A 26413-nucleotide genomic window follows, 5' to 3' on the forward strand; every position below is an offset into this window, starting at 1 on the left:
GCATGTCTTACAGTACATGAGTACTGTGATAGAACTATGGTATTGAAAACAAATTGAAGAGTACTGAATCATCACAATGGGGAAACATGGCTCATTTTTTTTCTTTTGACAATGAATTGTGTAAGATCAGATCTGTCCATTCCTTTCCAGCCTTTTTTCCCCCATTCTTGATTACTGATGTGCATTCCTCCTGTCTAGATGGTGCTTGATGATTTTGCTGTAACGACCCTGACTGCATTAAAATTTGTCATTCAGGAAGTTTCTGCCAGTGGGTATCAGGACTGCTGCTGGCATAACCTGAATAAAATGGCTGTGGACGCAGTCTGACGCATCGTGGCATGCAGACCGCTGTGAGGTCACACTAGAAGCATCCCGTTACTCTACTTCACTTATCCCCTTGAGTATGTATGCAAGTTTGTTAGGAGTTGCACAAGAATGTTTTAGTAATTGCTTCTGTAGATGTAACAAAGGTGGTAGTTGTATTGAGCGCTCAACTTCAAGGGATCCATTGATTTGGAGCTTCTGGCCAATTTGTGTGGCATCTGAATCCCGATTTCCCCGACCCGACCTAAAGTGTTCATGTGGACCTTCCTGGTGGGGAAACTCGTGTAGACTGTAAATCCGCCACCACTTGAAAGCTGCATTGGGCATGGAGAACAAATGGCTGTGTTTCTTGAAATTGACAGTTAAATTGGCACTTTTGGTTTAAATTAGTCCAAAAGTACAAACTACACACAAGTGAAAATGGAGAGCAGGGCATTTTGGCAGCACAGTCATCCTGAAGATCCATGATCAGCATATGATGTCTGGAATCTTAAGATTATGGGAATAACAAAGGTACCTTTGAATTATTTTTTAGGTCAAGGAATACCCGAGGAACAAAATTCAGTTCAGCTATGAGCGTTTATATTTTGAATAATTATTTTCAGTGGTGCAACCATGAACAATCACAGCTGTTAAAGAGATGGAAATGTGAATGTTTTCTTTGTACATTTACAAAAATAAGCAGCAAAAAGCATTTCTGATGAAGTACCTCAGTTCATAGGCAAGGCAAGCTAGTTTTAGATATAAAACTGACAATCACGCTAGCATATAAACTACCAGTCGCTACATTCATTCAGTTTTCACCATACCTCCAATAAAATACACAAGTTTTTTGCAGTTAAATCAGAGGGTCCTCAAACCATTTGAATGCACGTTCGGTACCATCCATTAGCAAGTAATCTGCTCTTTTTCACAATAAACAAGACATTCATAGACACAAGTTATCAGAGGTGTAACAGAAATTGGTAATTTCAGAAGCATCACAGAAAGCTTTCGGTAAAATATGTACAAAATGTGAAACCACTTAAGTTTTAGCTTCCAATTTACAATAAATGTTCTGTAGACGACGTGTGCGGCACATCAGATATTCCAATGTGCACACTTCGGGTTTGTACAAAAATGATTCCGTAACCTGATGTTTCACAGACTGGTGCAACGGTGTTTTCTTTAGTTCTTTTTGTGAAGAAACCTCATTTTACTTCCTGGAAAAAAAGAAAACACTAGTTGAAAACTACAGTATACATTTGAACACTCGCGCACAAAAAACAGTGAATTCCCATTCTAAAACAAAGTATTCATCAAGTACATACTGTATCCTGTATTTGAGTGAAGCACCAAGGACATTGCGACAGTGTGCACTGCATGCTATCAAGTGCATTTGTGCAGAGTAGCCAGTACCACAGAAAGTGTGCGTGGGGCTGTGCGTTGGCTGCAGTGATACACGTGTGCCGCGGTTCCCACTCACCAAGGCCTTTGAGGAACTTGTTGACTCCACTCTGCTCTGTGTCCGGTAGCTCCTCCAGGTACTGCTCCACTCTCTGCTCAAACAGACCTGACAGGGACACCACACTGGGTTAGCTACACAGCGTCTGTATATTCAGGTTTTAAATGTATATGCGGAATGCAATTCTAACCCTGGAAACATGTAAAATGTATTTTTATTTCACTTCTTATTCCCAAATATAGTACTTTCTTACAATTTGGAATGCCCAAATCTTAATTGTAGGTCCACCCCTCCACTGCAACCTCCCTCAAATCACTCCACAAGCCACTCACTGAGCTGTGTGGTCATTGTGCCACAGAACAACCAATGCAGCCGGTGCAGGTAACAGAATCCACAAAGATGTTTTAACCCTCTTAAGACCTTCATGAGATTCCCATTACTGCCAGGAGGGGGCGCTCAATACCATCAGTTCACGTGGAGAAACATTCCCCGCTACACGTAACTGTTGAAAAGAATTTAAACACAGGTTTTCATGCGCCAGCTCAATATTTTTAGTGGCCGGGTTAATGCTGACTGAACAGGGGAGAGCGCGCTGAAGATGACACCGTAAACTCAATAAAACGTCGTTTCGTTCCTTCTTTCCCGAACACCAGATATTAGAGTTATTACTCGGGCTTGATGAGAGCTGAACGAGAACCGGCAGGAAAGCGTGTCTCCGCTCCGCACCTTTCGCCCGGCACTTGCGCAGCTCCCGGTCCTGTATGAAGCCGGCGAACATCTGCGACTCCATGAAGACGCCCAGGAAGCGGCGCACGCTTTTGGACGCCACGGACTTGCGGAAGGCCTCGCGCTGGAAGACCCGCTCCCCGCGCTCGTTCTGCGTCATGAAGAGCGAGTAGTGCCCGATGGCTTCCAGGAAGAATCGGATGAAGGCCTCCGACACCAGGTTGCTCAAGGAGTTAGACTCTGCAGAAAGGCACGAAGAGACGCTTCCTGAGATGAGCTACCAAGCACAAGGCAATGTTCCCTTCGAGATGTGTTCAGGCTGATAACATGGCCTGCACAGACAGAGGGACAGATCAGGACTGCCTGCTGACGTCAGGGGCCGACAACCAGGTACGTTGTCCTGGCTCCCCGGGGGGGGGGGATGGTTTGTGAACCACTGTGGTAAATATTATTGTCCCAGCCCTGGGACAGATATCTGGATGCTTTATTGTGGAAGGAGTGAGAAAAGTAACAGAAAATCTGACCAGAAAAACAGCCAAAAAACTCATTGTATTCCACAAATACTAGTCAACAACCCATATTAACACATTACATGAATGAAAAGAAACTTAATTATGCCAATTGCTAAAATATCAAAAGAATCTTCTTCATGTCATTAAAAACAACCCTTATAATATCCAGCATATTCAAACAGCCAGCATTCCCTGGAGCCCACAAAACTCATTTAGTGTTTGGTATTCACAGAGGAACGCTGTTCGCCCCAAAAAAGAGAATTGTTAAAACTCTCTTTTCCCCCAGCGGTTGTTTAATATGTTTTGTAAATGGGTCATGAGATTTCACAAAGTATTTACACCAACATTCATCATCTGAGGTGAGGGAATAAAGCTACATTCTTCTGTGGATAAGAACGGACACAGACAAAATGACACAGTCCCCCCCGCCAGCTCACAACCATGTGAACACAGCAGAAATATTTACAGTCCAGCTCAAAAACACACTCCAGAAGAGCACTGCCAGGAAACTTTCATTCCTTTATTCAAAGTAAATGATTCTTTTCTGTTCTAAATCAGGGAGCAGTGCTCCTTTCCAAAAAGCACTGCTACAAGATATAAAATGGATGTACTATGGAGAGGTAGTAACAGGTTTTAATCAGTTTCTCTCCTTTGTATGCATGTGTATTGTTCTCATTACAGTTTAGTAGGGGCTGCATATACCTGAAAATCCAGGGGGAAAAAACGTATAGAAGACTGTGATAAATTTTAAGTTGGAGCTTTCCCAGAGACTCCCATATTATCACCGCCCACACATATTTCTTTGTTCAGCTGTGTTACAGGGGGGGAAATGAAGACCACATGTCTCTTCCACTTTAATTTGGGTTCATAGCATTGCATTAATATTGTCAAATTGTATATCCTGAGGGACTTTTCACTTTAAGTGCAATGAAAAAATACAGTGCTACAAGCTGTGTGACATTTAAAGATAAGAAAAATGCTGGGTCACTCCCATACCTTCATCAGATTCACTGTCTGTATCTGGGTTGATGATGTCATTTCTATGTTCCAGAGCCTGCTCCAGAGCAGCTTGAAGTTTCCTTGGTAACAGTGTGGCTTCATCATCCATCTAAGAATTGTGATGTCATAATTACTAAGAAAGTTCCAACTAACTAGTTACATTTAACAAATCATACACTTCTAATTTGGGACATTTTTAAAGAAACAAAATCCTTCCTTTAGAAACACAAGTGAAATTCGGACAGTGCAAATAGTTGTTAATTAGCTCTCTTCCTGTTCAAACACAGTTATGCGTTGCACTAGTAAGTTCTTTAGCTTGAGCGGGCTCTTGGCATATGTGATCTGAGCAGCTATGGGCCCAGGCTGGCACACAGAAACACAGTCTGTTGGACTGCAGGCTTGTGCACTACCCCTTAAAAACAGGAGAGGGCGCAGACATTACAGCACCACTAAGGACAGGGGACGGCTGGAGAACAATAGCCTTGCGGTTTCTATTGCGACTTACAGCCTTTTAATAAAACTCATTGGTCTGTGATGTAAGAGTGAGTCACAGACCGCTGTGAGTGAGCAGAGAGTAGTATTTGGAGTCAGGCCCATGGGCTGTGATTCCAGTGAAGGTAGAAAACACCATAATGATTTCTTAATTTCCTGCACAGTAATTTTTCTAAATACTCGTAAGGCTGTAGTGTGAAGTACACATCTGTTTTATGATTTTAACACTCAGTTCACTTTACCTTAAATACCTTAATAAAAAGTGGTTGAAATACATAATTTATCTGCTGAAAATCTTTTGAGAGAACAACTTTTAAGAATGAATTGAGCTTACCTGTCTGATGAAGCGATCTGTTCCCAAGTCCACCATTAAAGCCTGAATTAAAAGACAGAATAGAAGTCACATACTTTGAGACCCTCGATTCACAAACTCAGCTTTTCATTATGTGAGAAATACCATCTGCAATCCCTATCCCCAGCCACATCAGATAAAGGAAAGGCAAAATAAAGAAAGACAACATCACATTTATTTTAGAATACATAAATATATGTATACAGTATATATATATATATATATATATAGGCAGAGTGAGAGAGAGAGAGAGAGAGAGAGAAAGATTCTGAAGACAACAGATGTTTTCCGATCAATGCATTTAAAGCACTTGTTTCATTGTATGAGGGATATTTCTGAGATGGCAGCCAATCATGCTCATTGTACAGGGTGAGATTCTGATGGAAGTTTACAAGTGCATTAGTGGCTAATATTCTGTGTATTAAAAATGACTGATAGCTTCTCCTCCTCTGTGGTTTGGTGCCAAACCCACAATGAGGGCAAGATCCAAGTACTCAGAGTCTCTGGCACCAACCCCAGCGGCAGCTGCAGCTGTAGCCCCGCCCACTCATTCCTGAGGGAGGCAGGAGCAGTGGCTGGGTCCAGTGAGAGCGCACTAAACAGCCTGAAAGCACTGGAGAGAGTGGAGAAAATTCCTATTTTTTCCCTTTATATAATGGTGTTGATCTAACTACCGTTTGAGTGCTGGACCTTTGAACACATTCAGCTGGGAGTACAGACCTTGTGCCTCCCTCCCACTCTCACACTGAAACAGAACTTAGCAGGTCAATGACATCCACATTTGGTCAATGGCCGTTCGCAGCAGTGACCGGGTGACAGTAGCGGGGCTTCCTGTTTGACCTCCCTCTCATGACTGCTGGGAGTTTGAAGGTCAGTGCATGCGGAAGCAGACGCTTCGCATCAAGAAAAACGGTGGTTAACAACGACTTGTGTGTGTGTGATCTAAATCTAAATGAGTAAATTGCTTCACACTGCCTGCAATAATCCAGGGGTTCTCCTGTGTCTGTCATGGTTAGTTTTAAGAATTGGAAAACTTCTGCTAAAACTCTTGTTAAATAACAATTATGTTACATTAAAGTCTCAAGTCATTCAGGTTCCTTTAATCCAGATGAAGAATAACAAAAACAAAGCAAAAAAGAATAACCAAAACAAAGCAACAGCCTTCAGGATATCTCTGCAAGAATTCCTGATTTTTTAGCAGACAAAAAAAAATCAACCATTTGAAAAACCGGTGGGCACTTGTTTCTGTAGCTAATTTAATTTCCACGAGAACCTTTTGTGGGTGCAGTGAAAGCCTGCCGGGCTTCAGGTTTTTGGATGCTGTACAAGCTGTGAGGCGGACTTCCTCCAGCAGGACTGTGCCTCTTGGGGGTCTCTAATAGCTACTGCATGAGCAATCTCTCCAGTCCCACACCCAGGAGTACCACGAATCACGACCATCTCCAACCACAATATCAACACCCTGGCCCAGCCCTCCACACCAGATAGCGGACGGGCCCTCCCTGATGCTGTGTAGTAAACAATTCATGAGAACAAGCAGGATAATTGACTGTATAATTCAAACTGTTTCAGCTAATGAGAAACAGAGAAGAGCTCTCCTAGTTTTGTAAAGGAAAGTAAAGGAACCAAGGAGAAATCAAAAATGTCCAGAAACTATAAACAAGAATGATTAAAAAGCTGACTGAAAAACAAATGCTTGTCAAAATCCCTGGGTTCTTGTGGCTACAAGCCAAAATAAACATATTCAAAACCCATGGCGATGTTCACTTTCAAGAAATCTTTTCAATTCTAGATAAAACTGAAATCCTTTAGCAAAATGAACCCTAAACCCTAATGATATCAGCAGTATACAGCTTGGAGAACCTCAAATAAACGTAGAAATAAGAAGGCCCATACAGAAACGAAAAAACCAAAGCATTGGTTTTAGAGAAGTAACCAATAAATTACGGTATTTTACATTAAAACACATATATGCAGGTGATTCATTGTAATTGTGTATTATTTTTGAAAATTTGTAGTTTGAACTGAAAAGGAAAATCCCCAAGTGCAGATCAAAGGAAAAAGACTCAGTAGTGTTATCCATCCAAAGGGAAGTACTGAAAACAGTTATGATAATTCAGACAAATTAGTCTTCGGAGAACAAAAGAAACTTAAAACCTTTTTGCCTGAGGAATTGTGCTAGCATAAAAGAATATAATGTTACATTTTTAGCATACATCTCATTATCTGTATTGTTTGTTCTATAGTTCATTTTCATCAAGGTGAATCACTTTGGAGGGCACTGTACATATTTGTGTGTGTGTGTGTGTTTGTGTGTATGTGTGTGTGTGTTTGTGCGTGTGCATGTGAGAGGCCCACCTCCTCCACAGGGAGCCCCTGGAGTTTGGGCAGGGAGCTGGAGAGCAGGCCCACCAGGAAGGGAGTGGGGCAGCAGACGATGTCCACCATGGAGGCGGGCAGCACGGGGATGAAGGTGTGCTGCCAGGAGAAGGGGTAGAGCAGCGCCACCATGGCATGCACGCAGCTGGACAGGGTACTGCAGAGGGGCACAGCACAGAGAGATGACATCAGCACAGAGAGGTGACATCAGCACAGAGAGATGGCTGGTCAGTCTAAAGGCATGTCAGGGACAACCCAAGATAAGAGAAATCGATATTCATCTGTACATATACAAAATCATTAAGGCTGTTAGTAGAACAGTTTTTTATGTCTTACAGCATTTACCAAAGTACAGGCACACACACGCACACACACACACAAACCTAAATGCATATACACATTTATATATGCAAGGGCATGAGTATGTATTTACTCACCTGAACATGTTTTTTTTTTTTTACACTTTTTTGAACCTCACTCGCTGGGCGATACAATGGCAAAGCTTTGCATTACCCTGCAGGATTCTAGGCCACACTCAGCACCTGAATATGATTAAAGACCACAAGGTGCATCCCTGCACCAATGACAACAGCTTTCACTCAAAGGCCCCAGGATGCCCTGCAATCCAGCCTCCTATCACAGCCCTTTGCGTCACGTCCCTGCTATAAGATCCTGTTTGTCTGCGAACAATCTCCATTGTCTTGACGCAGTGACGCACCGCCCTCGTGTGAAGATGGTGAACCATCTTTGGCACGTCCCCTGATTTTCTTAACTGCCGGTTCTTCACGGTTACAGGTTTTAAAGCTCACCTGAAATCCCGGAGCAACAAGGTGTCCTTTGTGTGAAACGGCACCCAGCCAGCCGGCTGCCAGGAAGCGAGCTGCCCGCACAAGACCAGGATGAACGGCGCGCAGCTGGTTTCATCCTGGGTTTGGCGGTTTGTTTTGGAACAGCCAAGCGCCTAAACCTGCTGTACTTTCCCCTCGTTTCCTCGTGACGGCCTTTACCATAAACTGAAATGGCGCAAATCAAAACCCTGTAAAACATCTTGTCTTTACAGCCGTGGTGTGAGACCATCCCGGCTTCACGAGGTCTCCCTCTCTTTTAAATAAACCCAGCGCAGACAAAATTTACTGCTTTTCCAGCTTTACTGAGACCCGAGTTTCTGACATTTTGAATGTGCGCCCACAAAAAACACCATTGGCTGTAAAACTTTAGACGGTTGTGTGTGCCTGCAAGCCGCACAGCATCTTTCTCACGGCTCCGAGCTTGTAGACAGTGTTCTTCACCCTCCTCCTCCTCCTCCTCCTCCTCCGCATGGTATAATTACATAGAGAGAATAAAAATACACCCTAAAGCATTTTGGGAAACATGGCTGGTGTGTTATAGCCCTGTGGATCATGGGGTCATACAGGCCGCCACACGCGAGACGTTATGACGCCACTTGAGGTGGCAGTTCCCTTGGCAACAGCGATGATTTAGCATAGTTGTGTATTCATTAGTGTTTATTAGCATTCCCACAGTATTGCTGTAAGGTTTTGCTTCCATTTTCACTGTGTGGTAGGTCAGGTGAATTGTGCAGATACACAGGCAGAGGTTCAAAGGCAGGCTAAAACACTGGGTATCAGGTCTATGGCTGAGGCCTGTGGAGCGTTAGCCCCTCCGCACCCTGTCACGAACCATTGGCGTGACACAGCACAGAGAGGAAAGCCAAAATCTCTCCCACAAAGCCGAACAAAACCCTAGCTTTTCACAAAGTATGTCTATAAATCTGTAAAACACTGATGGCGAGGGGGGTGGATGAAATGGGACCAATATTACGCTCGGTACGATCATGCTAACTACAGGAGGTTTTACAGAGAGCAGTGCTAAAAACTGTGTGTTTGTGTGTGTGTGTGTGCGTGTGTGCATGTGTGTGTGTGTGTTTTTGAGCACGTTTGTGCATTTTTCCATTCATGGGTGTAAGCCACTGCTGGTGTTAGCACGCAGGGTCACAGCGGGGGAGCTGGTGTAGAAGTGTTGTTATGTGACAGCGCTTGTTTTAAGCGTTCAGCCCTTCCTGTACGGTCACTCCTAACACTTGTGTCCCCATGTCCCTCCGTACCCTCTCACACCCCACACACCCGGCCTCATTCCTACACAGCACTGAACAGCCCATCCCCTTTTAATCAGTACGGTCATACAGAGACCAGAGAATACCCTTCAGGCTCCTCCATACGTGGCTAATTGCATACAAAAATATACAGCGTAGTCTGTAAGTATTGGACAGCGGCACAGTTTCAAAGGGCTGTAATTCCTACATGGTTCACTCCACATGGATGGAAATACCCTAAAATTAAAAACGACAGTCTGCACTTTGACCCCATATACATTGCTTCATTTAAAATCCATTGCGCTGCAGTACAGAGCCAAAACAACAAAAAGTGTGTCACTGTCCAAATACTTACAGACTGCAATGTATGTATTCGATAGACACATTCATACATATATATACATAAGAATTCATACATCCACACCATAATACCTGTAAATGTGTTAAGTCAGCTTGAGACTGGTTATAATCAGTTTTCCGATGTCCATGCAGGGGTCAAAGGTCGCCGGCACATCCACCAGTTCACAGGTGGCTGGGTTCTCACCCGTAAAGAGCTGCAGCAGTGAGCCACGCAGCGTCCATATGCGTTTATAACTCAATCAGAAACAGCGTCTGGATCGAATCAAACGAATCCCGGGTGGGCGACGCCGAAGTGTCGGAAAGAGGCAATGAGAAACTCATCTGGTCAACCCCTGGATGCAGAAGCAATTTTCACTCTCCGAGCGACATTTCACATACATTCCCACGCCTCCCTCGACTCCCTCCGAGCACTCACAGATTCATATGAAATAGACAGTGTCTGAATGAGTCTGCAGGCTGCATGTGCGCTGGGTTATGCGTCTCTGACAGAACGGGGGTGTTTTTAGATGTTTTGCTTCGCATGCCATCGCTCTCAATCCACTGCACCAAATTAGAAACGAGAGATACCGAGAAAAACACCGGCTGCCACAGAAGAAAAACAAACACCTTAATTCCCCGCAGTCATGGGAAAAGCCTGGTTACTCTCTCTGTCTCTCTCTTTCTCTCCCACTCTATCTCTTTCAATTACATTCAAATGAGCTTTACTGGCATGACAATAAAAAAGGATTGTGCTGCCAAAGCATTTTATAACCCAGAGTCACAAAATACATATTTTCTTTCTCTTGCCCTCTCATTCAGTATGTGCTTTCCAAAGAACAATAAAATGAAAGCACCACAGTTACCGAATCTCCATCCAAGCCCCATCGGCCAGAAGCCCTTGGTACACAGGGGGTGAGATAATGATCTGCACCCACACATTATTTCTGCAAATGCACTCAGGGCAGCGAAAACCAAAAACAAAAAAGGCAAGGCAAGGCAATGCACAAACAAGTCACTTCCCTTGGTTGGGGCGATCATCAAACCATGGGGCTGCTGATGTTTATATAAGTGTTATTGAAGACTCAGGACTAAGACTCCTTTTTCCCCATCTGGAGTGGTCAGCAGCCTGACTGTGTCTTCCAGTAACTCCTTGCCTGAGTGTTTGATGATATAAATGGTCACTTCGGCGCAATTTACTGAGGGAGTTCCTCATCTCGGACTCAATGAGGTATGCTAGCCCGGCTAAATGTGCACAAAAACCCCAGTGCACTGTAGATGGAGAGCCAAGACTCGGCCTCACTCACCACAAAATGACCTACTCGCCCCAAACTACCTCTAAAACAATTGAGAATATGCATGTGGAGGATTGAGTCTGCTGTAAAATCAATGGAAACGCCTTGTTGCCTTTCCTCTCCCTCCGATCTTGGCCAATGGATATAAATGACCAATGTGTGTGAGTCATGTCATGCGGGATGCTCTGTCAGCCTGGTGGCCTGCAATTGCATCCCCCCTACAAAGCAGGTTATGACATTAAAAAGGTTTCAAAAAGTTTCCTGTGTACTGGCTGGGGCTTTTTGAAGAACTGACAGTAAACAGATTTGGGGCCATTGAAGAAGCTGGCAGGAAGCAGCTCATCTGAATACCCTCGACTGCAACCGCTCTCAGGGTTCGGCTCAAACAGACGCAGTCTGGTTTAATCTGTGTGTGCAGTACGCCTTGTATCCAACAGGCTCACATTCCAGTTCTGAGACTCTGCTTCAGCATCTGACTGCAGCACCTAGCTTTTAAAATGGAGGACCTAAAAAACTATTTTGGGTGTGGATGTGATTATTAATTAATTAATTAATTTATTTATTTTATCCATACACAGGCATGTCAGGGGAGGATGATTAGAGAGAGACAGACACTATGCTAATTTGTGTTTCACTCACAGTCCACACCCCTAAAACATCCAACAGCCCCCCGGGGGTAGATGGGACCCCCTGGCCCTTGTGCCCCTTTTTGTCTCATCCATGCCCTGCCCATCCACTATGCCACCCTGTTGCTGTCCTGGGATGGCGATGACCTACTTCCTAAACCAGATCGAAGTGAAGCCTGGGGAGGGCTTCCATTTTTAATGCCGCAGACAGATCCTGAAGGGTGTGGCTTTAAGACGCTTTCAGTTCAGGGCTGTCATGTAAAATCATTCAGCCCCTGCTGTGTTATCCTCAGGGGAAGCCTAGAATTAGCAAACCGAATGGGGGGCAGCCTGCCATCTCTGGTTATGGAGCATACAGACAAAAAGGCAGGCAGTCCCTGGTACCGCCTCTTTTTTAAAATACCGCCACCACTAAATGTTTCAGATATTATTATGGCGCTCTCTGATTTACTGCTAGGGATCAGTCTCTTTCCAGGATAAGGCAGATCTGACCACCGCGTTGCCCTGATTTCATGCTCCCAGCTGCTAGTCTGAGAAGGATTTACCCCAGAGATCTACTACCATGAGTCCAGACACACATAGTAACTCAGTGGAGCACAGCGTAAATTATGAGCCTCACCATAAAATAGGACGAAAGAACAAAAAAAGACAGACTTTATTTAGAGAACAAAAACACAAGATAACATCCTTTTTCATGGAAGCCAGATGCTATTCACATGTGTTTGAATTTGTCTCCCTGCCAATCAAAGATGAGATTGGGCAGCTATAAGAACGGAAAGTGGATTACTGGTTACTTGCACGGAAGCCAGAGACTCGACATGTCCGCTACACCATGGTGTGAGGCGAAGCTGAAGGTGGCTTCTCTGTACGCATTAACAAAGGATGACAAAGGATGTCTTAGGCAGCATGACTAAATCACCCACATGCACAAAACACAGCATAACAATGAGGGTGACTGCTATGATGACTAGCTATGTTACATCTTCATCTGATTTTGGTCATGTGACGTCCATAGAGACTTTAAGTGACCGCTCTGTAGACACATGCCTGCAATGCTTCTTGCTTGCTCTTGCTTTGGAAGAGGAAAGCAGCATGGTTTTCATGCAGGGAAGCAGCAGCTGATTGCACCGTGCAAGGCTTCAGACTGCAGTAAAGTTCCAATTTCACATCCTGCTTGATATTCATACACCCCACAGGATGTGGCTTCGTGCTTAACACATTCCACAACCAAAAGACCAAGCCCACCCCACTGAAAGGAATGAGCCTGATAGCTTTACCATACCTTACATGTTTTACTATGTAGCATATATCCTCGTAAGAGTTGGCAATTCATTTTCGGTCTTTGAGTCTTAATCTCAAGAACCATGCATTCCACTGCGCCAAAAGCAACACGACAATGGACATTCCATTAAAAAAAAATATATATATATATAACAAAAAATATTTTCACCGCAACATGATTCATCATCCAAGATGTTTGCATTATGTCAAATACTTTTCTTCTGGCCAGTCTCTGGAGGATAAAGTGCTCTCAGTAACTTGTGGACTGAACAGTTCTGAGGTGGAGGTGTTGGATCTTACTAAAGTTTGCACATTCTGAGGTGAAGGTTCGCACTTACTGGAGTTCAATTTCGAAGTGGAACTGCGTTAACGGTCACCGGTTTCGGGTCTTACCTGAGCTTGTCAGCCACAAAGATGACCCTGCGCTCCAGCAGCAGAGAGGCGAAGATCCGCACCACCTGCCGCACGCTCAGGCAGCTGAAGAGGCTCTCCAGGTCCACGTGCTCCAGGCGAGAATCCGAGGGCCGTCGCAACTCCATCACCTAGGAGACAGGAGGCACACATCTCACATCACACATCGCAGCAGTCACGCACCGACATTCATAACTCAGAGGTTGCAGGTTCAAATTCCAGGTGAGGTACTGCCGTTATACCCTCGAGCAAAGTAACTGCTCCAGTTAAACGTCCAGCTGCAGAGCTGGATTATATGAAATGGTACGTGGCATGTGAAAAATGTGCTTCGCTCGGCATACAGGTGCTTGAGGAGCTAAGCAAATCAAAATAAAATAGCAGCCATTCCAAATCTCTCATGGATTACTTTTGGGAAATGGGGGAATGTGTTCATTATAATATACTGTACGTACTTGCAGTCCTGGACCCTGGTTCATAGTCATTGGCGTATGAGGGCTCACCTCATTCCCTGCTCCAGGCAGGAATGTTTTGACTCTGATGGTCTTCCCTGGGGCAGGGAAGGGTGACTCCATCAGGCTCCTCATGAAGGGGTACACCAGGGCAGCCGAAATGCCCCTGCGCCTCTCCACCTCATCCAGGATCTGCACCGTGGAGAACAGGAGCCCTCAACATACAGTCACCTCACCTCCCCCAAACAGACCTCTCGCTTTCTGTCCCCCCAAAACTCATCTCCACCTCACTCCCCCCAAAAACCACCTCCATCTCACCCACCCAAAACCCACCTGCATCTCACCCCCCCCCAAAATCCACCTCTCCATCTCACCCCCCTCCCCAAAACCCACCTCCATCTCACTCCCCCCCAAACCCACCTCCATCTCACTTCCCCCAAAAACCCACCTCCATCTCACCCCACCCCCCCAAAACCCACCTCCATCTCACTCCCCCCCAAACCCACCTCCATCTCACTTCCCCCAAAACCCACCTCCATCTGACTTCCACCAAAACCCACAATTCAATCCCTGACTCCCTCAGGATGAGACTCAAAGGCCCTTATAAAGAGGCTGTGTGGACACAGGCCAGAGCCTGAGTCAGACTATCATATTACATTCTTTTTTAACATCTTAAGCTCCATTTTCTCCCAAATTGGAATTTTCAACTGTATTTATAGGTCAGTCTTATCACTGTAACATTATCTGTCAGCTTGAGGCACGCAGACATGCGCAGACATGCGCAGACATGCGCATGCTGCTTCTCTTCCCTCTGGAAACCATTAGCTGAACTGCGCAGTCATTGTGTCAGAGGAGTGCACATTAAACCTAACAGGTACAAGCAGGCTTTACTGGATCTGCAGGCTCTCAATCAGCAATAACAACCCCTGCTACGCAATACAGCCACCCCCCTCGGGGTGGTGCATAATTGGCCATAGCCAAATTTTTTTTTTTTTGGGGCACTGGGATTCCTGATCGATGTGGTCACTTCTGGCACTACGATCCTTACTTCACTCTAGTGTTTCTTTTGCACCTCCACATCATGAACCTATGCACCTGTTGTATGTCGCTCTGGATAAGAGCGTCTGCTAAATGCCTATAAAGTAATGTAATGTCAAATGTAGCCATTTTACTGCATTGCCTGCTGTCTGTCTGTTTTTATGAATTGTGTTGTCTGTCAGTGTAATGGGGCGACATAGCTCAGGAGGTAAGACCGATTGTCTGGCAGTTGGAGGGTTGCCGGTTTAAACCCCGCCCTGGGCATGTCGAAGTGTCCTTGAGCAAGACACCTAACCCCTAACTGCTCTGGCGAATGAGAGGCATCAATTGTAAAGCGCTTTGGATAAAAGCACTATATAAATGCAGTCCATTTACCATTAATGAAATATGCTCTGCATGTAATGAACTGCCCTCTGCATGTTTAATGCTTACGGTTCAATTTTTGATGCAGATACCAAAGTTCCTTTGTGAAAAAAGAAAAATAAAGCTATTCTATTCTATTCTATTCTATTCTATTCTATGAGGACAATCCAGCTGACTGCAGCCCTCCCTCCATGCCAAGCCATGACCAATTAAGCACCAGCCAGTGGGGCTGCTGTGCCCACCGCACAAATGGAGTCAATAGCGGACCAGTGACCAGGGCGTGTCCACACACTCAAACCCAGTGTCTTAGAGGTTAACACATTATGATGTTGGAAATGACTAATGCAAATGACAGTTCCCTGCCCGTTACCATGGTAAAATTCCGAATCCCATCTCTGCACTGATTATAAACAGCCAGATTTCACTCGAGGACATTTATAATCACAGTCCAGCGCGACCTCAGCAGGAATGTGCTTTGGAGTGTGGCCCTCTGCTCGATCTCAAGAGCAATTTTACTGGCTCTTGATGTAATTTGCTCTTTAAGGCAGAGCAGCAAAGATTCAAAGCTGGGAGATCATTAAAAGCTCACTCTTTCATCTCAGCTAGGTGGGTGGAAAAGGGGACAACAAAAGAAATAAACCCCAAAGAAAACATAAACGGGTTTATGTCGAAAGAGGCGGCTTTGATTTTCGATTCCGAGAGCAAAGCCGACAGAATCCTCCTCTGGGACCCAGAGGTCTGGCCTCTGGGGAAACATACTTCTCCTCATCCCTGTGTTTTTTTTCTCCCCCAGAGATCAGGTTTCTGCGCCTGTTTTTCGAAGGAATGAAACCGTGAGCTCACCTTGGAGAACAAGTCGAAACAGCCGAGGCGGCTGATGATGCAGTAGACCTCGGGTAAGCGGGGAACTTTCCCGCATGGCTGGAGGGCAGTTGGGAGAGAGGCACAAAGTGAAAAATCAACATCGGTGCCTCGACAAAGCTCCTCGTGAACAGGTTTGGCTGACTGGGCACGGAGCGTGTACAGACAGATGAAAGCATTCCCTTGGCAGGTCACGCTACGGCACAGGAGACAGTGCCTGACTGCAGTGCACACGACACCATGGTTTCACAAGCGGGTGATCGTGGCTTTCACACACAAGCCAACCTGAAGGGTTCATATGTTACAATGGAATACTGGCATAGAGCTGTATTTGAAAAAAAAAAACACACCAAATTATTATAATGAGGTTACAGTGGAATGAGGTTAATTGAAGAGAGAGAGAGCACCATTTGTATTATAGCGTGATTGAAAAATGCAGATGACACAGTGTATTGAAGCTGATCTCTGTCCCCGCAGGAGCACTGATTCAGAGGCTATGGTGACTGGGTGCAGGAGAGTCTTCCTGGTGAACTGATAGCCTGACAGACACAGTCTGGGCTACAAACGTGCAGAGGAAGAAGCTTTCAATGGGGAGAGTCTTGCCATCGTAAACACAACCCAGGTGCCCTCATCTCAGAGCTCATGTTTCAGCCATACCCTCTTGAATACACTACCACAGACCAGCATGGATATCTCCCACATACACACAACCAAACAGACAGGCATATGTATTAACACACACACACACACACACACACACACACACACGCATGTACACGCATGCATGCACACACATGTACATATATGTACAGGCACACATACATACAAGCAGACACACACGCACACGCAGGCACATATATATATACATACAGGAAACCACACATGCACACACACATGCTGTATAGACACAAGATCAGACAGAGAATTCCCAGTCCTCATGTCCATATTAGGTATGAAAACTTCTCCTTTTTCGAGCAAGTGCATTGGGTGATTAAATCAAGCATGTGGAGCATGGTTAGAATCACAAAGCTGAATCCTGAGGAATGCGACCCCCTCGCCAGCCCCTGGACATCCACCAGGCAGCAAGCACAATTAACAATGCAGATAGCGAAAAGGTACAGGGGCAATGCAGACAGCCAACAGTTACAGGGGCAATGCAGACAGCCAGCAGTTACAGGGGCAATGCAGACAGCCAACAGTTACAGGGGCAATGCAGTGAGCAGTAACAGGGACAATGCAGATAGCCAACAGTTACCAGGGCAATGCAGAAAGTCCAACAGTTACAGGGGAAATGCAGACAGCCAACAGTTACAGGGACAATGCAGACAGCCAACAGTTACAGGGACAATGCAGAAAGTCCAACAGTTACAGGGGCAATGCAGTGAGCAGTAACAGGGGCAATGCAGAAAGTCCAACAGTTACAGGGGCAGTTACAGGGACAATCACTACAATGACCAGAGTTACAGGGACAATGCAGGCAGTAAGCAGAATTACAGGGACAACGCAGTAAATGAGAACAACTACCGTTGCCCAAATCATTCATAGTCTCTCTCAATCTCTCTCCCTCTCTGTCTCTCTCTCCCACACATGCGCACACGCAGACATACACACACCCCAAGCCACATCATGTTTCTACATTGAACTTCAGATGATGAAACACAGAGCTCTAAAATCCCACGTTGACACTTTACAGTCACAAACATATACTTCTTATCACTTCTCCTTTCATCCTCTCCTGAGAAAATCTAGACTTTATAAGCATTTATAAGCAAACACGCCACAATAACAAACCTATGTAAGTAGTAGCCGGCCAATTGTCATTTGTTCACCCTCTGTAATTACAGTCGCTATAACTGTGTTGACACTATAATACTATCTCAGTCTAAATGCTGCATATGGACAGGGAAAATAAAAGAAGGCACAAATTGGTGGAGAAGGTTCAATTGAGTGCAGTGATTGGTGGAGAAGGTGCAGCTGAGGGCCTTACCAGCAGCCTCCTGCAATATCCAAATCGTCGGCTGCCATCCTCCCCAGTCAACATGAAGGAGAAGGTCTCACTGTGTTCAAACATAGGCAGTTCTGTATCACTGTCACAACCTCATTTACAGTGCCAGAAATCACACTCACAAGCACTGAAGCACAGCAGGGATGTTATGGTGATCCGACACCTCTGCAGCTCCGAAAGAACATTCCGGCATATTAGCCGGAGAATTAACTCCTGAACACCGAGCAACAGGGGAAGGTAAAGGGAAGGGTGAGTTCAGGTAACCCGACGTTATGTACTAGAACACACTCAATGACACACAGGCAGTGTGTTTTCTGGGGTTCTTATCTGCGGTACCTGGACATACTGACAGTGGTACATAGAGGAGTGATGGCATTTTTTGGGGTAAACGCTTAGGCGTGATGCTTTTGTTTACCTGTTGTACTCGGACACGGGGCTCCAGTCCTTGGCGTCCGGGAAGCAGAACTGAGGGATGGCCTTGAGCCGCTGCTCAGCTTCTCTGACCTGCTTAGTGGGCCTCTCCAGCTGTGAGGAAGAGGAAGATAAGCAGAAAGAGGAAGAAGAGGAAGAGGTAAGGAATCCAAAGAGGGAAAGGGACATGGTATTGAAGAGGAGGAGGAAGAGGAGAGGAAGAAGTGAATGAACAGGACAATGAAAAGGAGAATGAAGACGATGAAGAAAAAGACCGGATGGGGGTCGTAAGAGGAAGTCGTTCGTAAAAAGAGGAGATAGAAAGAAGCAGAAAAAAAGAGCACGATGGAAGTTAACAACATGAAGTAAAGGGAGAGAAAAGCCCTCTGGACTGAACACACAGAACCCCCCCCCACTCCCCACAGTCTTTTGGCCTGCTCTGTTCCAGGCTAACAACCCCCATTGTGTGCCCTTCCTTGGGCAGAGAGCCGGCATAGCTCATCTCTCCAGGGGACCCTATCGTAGCTCCACAAAATATGAGGGATACATTTTCTTTTGCGCAACTAAACAATTAACTGCCATGGCAACGGTTTCCTGGCTGTACTACTTACTGTTGATAAAGATCCCGGGACCTCCCTCCCTATGGCCTAAATGCGAAAGCATGCGTCCACCTCGGCTATCTCCTCATCTAGGCCCTCAGCAGAGGCAGAAATAATGGACACTAACAGCCAGTGAGTAAGAACAACACATGTAATCTCAAACAGAGTCCGGGAATAAACGTTAACATTGTGTAAATGTAAGTCATTTTTGTCACTTTTCTCAGCCTCTAAAGAGGATTATTGGCTCACCTCTGCACTTAAATTTAAAACAATGACCTACACTGTAAGCGTGATTACATTTAACAAGCTACAAGCAAATGATCCACAGATGGTTTACAGCTGGCTGTCTTCGAGAAAAAAGAAAATTGATTTCCCATAAGCAGGGCAGCTATTATAAAGTTACAGCAATGGCACAGCAGCGAGTGACAGAGGGGTCACAGTTTTCTGAATCCCTGGATTTGTGTAACAATACCCCTTTTTGCAAAGACAGCTGTTAATTAATGGAGTAGCCAAGACTCACAGTGGAAGAAGAGGCCTATTCTTGACACACTGGTAAACAGCTCTGGACCTTGAGAACCACAGGGTCTGATGGTATTTGCGTTCACCAAAATGCGTAACTAGTTTAGACCCAGGAACCAGGTGAGGTGACTTTGCCCTGTAATAAACTGATTTAATTGGTAAAGTGAGTGCTAATAGGACCAGGGCACAGGAAACTTGCTGTAGACTGTAAAATGATGACCTCCATATGCACTGAATGGACTGCTCATATCATGAAATATGAAATGGCTAAAGTACAAATATGAGAAGGTACAAAACATGGTGGCTTAGCAGCAGTAAGCAAGAAAGCAGTAAGCAGTAGTAAGTTCCCCCCAAGGTCCATGTCATCATTACCTTGGGGAACTGGTAGGACACTTCTGGGGTGTAGGAGTTCTTGGTGGGCTTCTTCTTCAGGGAAACCACCACGAAATACTCGAAGAGCTCCCGCTCCTGCCACTCGATGAGCTGCAGCTCCAGCGTGCGGTAGCTGGGGGCGCGACGCAGCAGGGACTGCAGCTTCAGGAGGCGCTGTGTGTGAGCTGGGGGAGAGGAACACACAGCCAGCACGTGAGACATGAAAGACAACATGCACTAATACTACTAATGCATTTAAGGCACATCCTGTACTCTTTTATAAGGACATATAACTACACTGAAAAGCCCTTCACTATAAAGTCATGTGAACATCAGATTTAAATGAAATGAGACAGCAGACTTAATAGAATGTTTTTGAGATTAAATCTTGGTGCCAGCATTGTGAAACCCCAGCACAGGGCCAGTGTGGTGGACGATACTGTGCAGAGCGCTGTCCCGGAAAAAAAGACTGTAGGCTGCTGGTGTTTGCCTCTGGGGCGACCCCTCACCTTTGAACCTGTCATCTGAGTCACTCTCACTCTCGCTGTTGTCTTCTGCAAACAGACACAAGAGAGATACATGTCTGATTACAAATCAGAAGGGCAAAGCTCTGAAAACATGGATTCCTGGGAACTCTGGTGGGCGTAACACATAGATTCAGATATATTCAGCTTATTAAGGTACCCTACCCCTCAGAGAGGACGGCTCTATGTTGGAGAAGGAGAGCTTCTTCAGTCTCTTCTTCCCTCTCTTAGAACAGTAGATGGAGTTTATTCTCTGCACCAACTGAAAGCAGAGAAATTCCACAGCTCACAGTCTGCCAGGACAAAGGGAATATCGCTGCAAAGTAATACAATAATGAACTGTTCTGGGAGCTTGTCCTGCCAAAAAAACCCGAGCCTGTGTTCCCAAATATCGGGAGTGAGCGGTTATAAATCATTTTAAATGTACTGAATGCTTTGTTCAACAACTGGGACCTGCAGCGGGGTGCGGGGCTCAGAGGCGCAGTAAAAATTAAGATCTGCCGTCACAGCTCAGCCCTTCAGGACAGGAACCGTGAGAGCAGAAATGCTTCCGAACGGAAACATGCACCGGGGGCCCTGCGACTCCTGTGAACGTTTATGAGAATCATGCAGCCAGCCGGTCTGCTGGAAGACATGGACTGTGTGGAGGTGCGTGGGACCGAACGACAGGAGTAGGAGAGGCGGAAAAGCCATCAGGTCATCAAGGGCCGACGGCCACTGTCCTTTTAGGCACGGTTGTTCCACGCGAGGGGGGCATTCCGGTGTTTTAGGCCACACCGTGGCATACAGTGCTAGCGGGAAAACTGGCATTCAGTCAGCACACAGCCCGAGTGTGTGACAGGATCCAGAGTCAGTCTGGCCGCTCTGCAGCGTGATTGTGTTTGGAAATCTGCGCAGTGTCCAACTCAAGAGTTAGATGAAGTGACAGCAGCCAGAAAAACAAACTTTGTGTTCTTTCCCAAGCCTTTGAGGCGCTTGACATTTTAAATGAAAGTAAATGGGTTTTGGTCAGCCTAGAGCTTTCTCAGATGTAGGGATTCAGCTCTACAGGAAGAGCTTTTATTTGCTACATGAACCATGCAGCCAGAGGGCTGTTGGGTGGCGCACCCACGTCGAGCATTAACCCTCAGTGCAGTAATGGGCCCCAGTGCTGGAATACAATCATGACCGCTGGAAACGTCTCCGCCAAGCAGCCCAGCAAGACGGCCCGTAACTGTGCCAGGCCGTGCCAGGCCGTACCTTCGGGACCCTACGGCGGCAGCGGGGCCCCAGGGTGTCGCCGCCGCCGCTCAGCCCGTCGTTCAGCAGGCCGCAGGGGGAGGAGGGGACGCCGAGCGGGGGGAGGAGCAACACGTCATCAGGGCCGTGCCGCTTGCTCAGGCGAGAGGCCCGGTGGCACTTCCTGTCCGAGGGGCCCGGGAGGCGCAGTGATTGGCTGCCGGGTTTGGAGGGCAGCTGGGGGCGGAAAACAGGCACTCAGACATTTCATGAAACACACACAGGGCAACCTCTGATCCACAATCGGACTTAGGGACAGGACATGATTGACACCTGACATCAGAATAGAAGCTGAGGTGTCAATTTTTTTTCAAAAAGGGCTGACCATTTCAAAGGGTAGTATTCTTAGATCATAAAGTTATAAATATTTTATTTAATTCATCCATTCCTTTTAGATACCACATTGAATCTATTCTTGAGAATAATTTTTCATTGCATTTTTGAATCACATTTTCAGGCACATCAATTCAATCAGCAATAGTCACTTTAGCTAGGATGAATTTTCAGTGGATGCACATCCCCAACAGAAAGTAGTATTTTCCATTTGTTTGAATTAATTCTCACCGCTGGCCCACTGATCAATCTTTCATTAACATGCAAATATTCTGGAATCTACAACAAAAAGCTGCCAGTGAAGAGTTTAAAAGGCCTGAAAAGCCACATATCCTCAACCCAGCATGCATTAGGCTGTGCAGGAGCAACACCGGGCTTCAGCACATCAGAAGACTTCCGTCACAGCACGGAGGGGAAATGTCACCTGTGAAACAAATCTCCTGGTGCATCCAGAGGACCTCGGCCTCTCACGCTGTCTGGGCCCGCCAAGCTGCAATCCCAGGGCCAAGGGGCTGAGAGGGGTGGCGGAATCATCTTACCCAAGGAAAATACATGGCTGTTCCATTAGCGATGCTGAATTACCTGGGGAGGTGTACTGGACTTCCTGTCCTGGGGGGTCCACATCCTGTTGAGTGAGTTCCGCGAGCTCTCGGATAACAGCCGGGACTTCCTCAGCAGAATACGGCCCTTTAGATCCACGTCCTCATAAGGGTTCTCCTTCAGAGCCTCTGCAGAGCAGCGCAGAACGCACAGCGAGGTGCAATCTCAGCTCACACGGTCACAGGTTCAGACAGGTAAACGCCGGGTAAAACAATGAGGAAGAAACGGTACAGTATCCACACACCGCTCTCGCTCCCACATACGATGAGTTTATTGTGCAATCAAAAAGACACATTCACACGAGAAAGAGAGAGACAGAGAGGGAGAGGGAGGGAGAGAGAGGGGGAGGGAAGGATGGAGAAAGAGAGAGACAGAGGGAGGGAGAGAGGGAGGGGTAGGGGCACCCCATTGTGGAAACTCCTCAGTTTACAGAACACATCATGTCAATGATGCAGTCATGCGTGATGGAGTCTCGTGGTTGCCTTGACCTACACGGGTATAACATTTGTTTCTGAACAGTATTTGTTTATCCTGGGCAACAGTCTGGCAGGATGAACTGCATATCAATGACACAATGAATCATGTAATCACACTGAAAATATTTTTAAATATCTCATAAATTATTCAAATTAGAGCCCACAAATGTATGCTTCAACACCCTCCCCCTCCACTCACCCATGATTGTACATTATCCAAAAATAATACAGTACTCAAAAAATATAAAATGTTGGACACCAATCAGCAGCACCCTACTACCTCACTGTACATGTCGACACTGGCACCACGAGCGTACAGTACATACCATCTGCTGACAGCAAAGGGAAAAGGGATCTCACACATTTCACCAACATGGATTTTTTTGGGGGGAAAATGACCAGAGCGTGTAAAACTTCCAGTAACCACTAACAGATCAAACAATGTCCACTTCAACATGTGCTGCATGAATCACATTTTGGCAGGGTCTGAGGGACTGTCAGAAAATGAGCTAAGCAGCACTAAAAATGAAAATAGAGCAAAAAAAAAATGCAGAGTTAGAACATTCACAATAATGAAAGCCATTTATTATACTGTACTGTAATGATAAGGAAATCAGTGAAAAGGCCTTTTGTACTGTTTGAGCGCAGTAGAGTCTGTCTGCACTTCCGCGCTAAAGCACATTCTGTTCTGAGTTTCTTTTTGACCGTAGCTTCCCTGGAGAAAATACTGGAGATTTGAAGAATCCCGTTAAATTGAAGCCCTGTATTCTATTAGATTTTTATCCCCTTACTCAAAATGGCCAATAGTCTTGTTACAAAAGTGCTGTGTTTTTGTCAGCTTGTGTCTCCACAAAGGATCCGTGGAACTAAGAATGTGGAATGCAGTGAAATGTAATTTTCAGTCTTAAACCTTTGAAAGGTTTCTGTTGCTTCTGGGCATGCATATATATATATATATATATATATATATATATATATATATATATATATATATATATTCTTTCTGAAATCTATCCAAAACACTGCACAATGCACTGCATACTAGGCTACAATGCTATCGCCATTTTCACACTGTGCAGACATTAAAACAATCAAGATTTGTTTAACTTTTCTCCAAGGTTTTCTTGTCATGTACATACAAAGCAGCCAGCTTTGATGAAAACTCGCACTGTAGCATCCTTCTACCTTCCTCAGATTCACGGTAGTGAACTGCATAGTGTTTATACTGGATATCCACTCCATTTAATCTCTGTCTGAGATAATAATAATTTTTTCCACATGATCTTATCCAGAGATACTCCCACAGCTTACATTCTTTACATACAATCCATGTATACAGCTGGATAATCGCTCAAGGGTACAATAGCAGTACCCCACTTACAGTAAGAATCAAACTTACTACTTTGGAGCCAGAAGCCCAGTTTCCTAATCATTCTGCTACACTGGCACCCATAATAACTTCATGGTGCCAGCACTCAGGCACTCGATGAGAAAATAACAAGCTTCCTTTATCCCACTCTGCCTATAGGACCCATACTGCAGGGCTACAGCCAAAAAGGGGTCCTAGTTTCCAACCATATATCATTACCATTGTATGACAGCTAGGCCCCAATGAACCCATGTCATTCTATGGCAAAGCTGTAATAAAACTGTGTAATGACAATGTGCAGCAGAAATGATACGTTTCGAAAGGCTGCTGGTACGGAGGAGGCTAGTAATCAACGGCTCTGGTTACACAAAAGTAAATAATCACGAGAGTAGGAACACCTCACCGTTGTAAACAGGGAACTTGAGTATGTCACCAGTGTGGCTCAATTATGACATGAGATTGTGACAATAAACAGGGCAGAAACATAGTCAATGCGAAGCCCGTATAAACAACTGCAAGTCCACTGTATAATGCTGATGGAAAATACATGGCGTTCCACACTAACACAACTCAAAACGAAATAAGTCCATCGCTTATGACGAACAAACCAATCGGACCGAAACCCGATAGGTCGTAAGAAATGTTCCACAAACAAAAAATGATTTGTTTACAACAGTTGAGCAGCACATGTGGATAGGCATGGCCTTTAAGTGTCGTGTATCGTAGCAGTTTATTCATGAATCAACAGAATTCACTTCTGACAACATAATAAAAAGTGCAGAACAAACATCGCTTCACCACACACTACACAAATCAGTGTGTTTACAGTGGAGTACTAAGAAAGTACTCTGCGAATAAATGGGCTTGAAAGTCTACAACAACTCTTTCTTTGTTTTGTTTTCTTATGTTTAGACACTCAAAGTTAATGGTCACGCATAAGCATTTCGTCAGATATGTGATCCTTGCAAATTAAAATAAGCATTGTTATTCCAGATAAGAGATTATATTGCTGAAAACTGATAAGGTTCAATCTAAGACAAGATATCTTACATCACTGTAAGCTCCAAAGAGGCAGGTCGCTCACAATAACTGTTTGGAGTTCCAAATTTCAGACCCTGAGAAATCAGTGTTTAAGCTAATTAATTGTGCATATACACAATAACAAAATATGTTAGCTTTGGTTTGGTACATGTGGGGGGTTGCAATCCATAGATAATGGAACCGGCATCTGTGGAATTCATACCCCCCAAAAGAGTGGAACTCTGCCCATTCACCAGAATTCAAACTTCACACGTACCCCAGAACTATGCTCTCACCAGAAAAACATGTTTCAGGAAGTTGTAGCTTTCTCCTGCTGTTTATATGAATTTGTGCTACCTATAAATGGGGTTGCCAGACATCCGGTTTTTGATAGAGCAATTGAAATGGGCAGAGTAATTGATGGAAATATGTTTGCGTTAGTTTCTAATGAATTGTCCTGGTCCGATAGAACGACCTGCCAGGCCGGTGTTGGTTCCGAGGGGGACCACTCCCACCCTCCGCTTTGACAGCTGCTGAAGTTGACCGCGATAACAGCTTCCAGCTGTACATGTTGTCCGGTTTTGACTAATTCTAAATCTGGCAACCTTACCTGTATAACAGGTGCATATTTTTCCATTTGAGTATTCTGAAAGGACAGTTGTGTTGCAGTTCTATGCTAACTGGGCTGCAGGAACGTCCATTTCTCTGGTGAGTTCCGACCAGGTCCAAACTCCCCTGTCTACAGGCTGAAATATGAGAACAGCGCTGAAGCACAATGCAGTGCACCTCCCCACACGGTCTCTAACACGAGACCAGCTGATCCGAAAACCACGGAATGGTTTTTCAGGAAATGGACTGCATTTTTATCAGAACCAGCCATTTCAATCTGGAACAGGACTACAGGGGGACTGCTCGGGGCAGGCAAGA

The 26413-nt window shown here is 45.3% G+C and overlaps 1 protein-coding gene across 3 annotated transcripts in view; it reads right to left on the bottom strand.

Moving 5' to 3' along the window:
* Nucleotides 1-884: 884 nt before the first annotated feature.
* The window catches only part of LOC135255579 (DENN domain-containing protein 2B-like), a 57392-nt gene continuing 31863 nt past the window's right edge, over nucleotides 885-26413 (bottom strand). For all 3 annotated transcript variants that reach the window (XM_064336935.1, XM_064336934.1, XM_064336936.1), the window contains exons 5-20: nucleotides 22604-22749; nucleotides 21650-21865; nucleotides 20576-20672; nucleotides 20396-20440; nucleotides 19887-20071; nucleotides 18401-18510; nucleotides 17968-18037; nucleotides 15963-16040; nucleotides 13770-13910; nucleotides 13252-13400; nucleotides 7208-7385; nucleotides 4832-4873; nucleotides 4003-4114; nucleotides 2495-2734; nucleotides 1790-1876; nucleotides 885-1526 (exon numbers count right to left, since the gene is read on the bottom strand). In XM_064336935.1, the coding sequence (XP_064193005.1) occupies nucleotides 1492-1526; nucleotides 1790-1876; nucleotides 2495-2734; nucleotides 4003-4114; nucleotides 4832-4873; nucleotides 7208-7385; nucleotides 13252-13400; nucleotides 13770-13910; nucleotides 15963-16040; nucleotides 17968-18037; nucleotides 18401-18510; nucleotides 19887-20071; nucleotides 20396-20440; nucleotides 20576-20672; nucleotides 21650-21865; nucleotides 22604-22749 (1931 nt within the window). In that variant the 3' untranslated portion in view covers nucleotides 885-1491. The remainder of the gene's footprint in view (nucleotides 1527-1789; nucleotides 1877-2494; nucleotides 2735-4002; nucleotides 4115-4831; nucleotides 4874-7207; nucleotides 7386-13251; nucleotides 13401-13769; nucleotides 13911-15962; nucleotides 16041-17967; nucleotides 18038-18400; nucleotides 18511-19886; nucleotides 20072-20395; nucleotides 20441-20575; nucleotides 20673-21649; nucleotides 21866-22603; nucleotides 22750-26413) is intronic.

The sequence above is a fragment of the Anguilla rostrata genome, chromosome 5, assembly GCF_018555375.3.
Source record: "Anguilla rostrata isolate EN2019 chromosome 5, ASM1855537v3, whole genome shotgun sequence".
Lineage (NCBI taxonomy): Eukaryota > Metazoa > Chordata > Actinopteri > Anguilliformes > Anguillidae > Anguilla > Anguilla rostrata.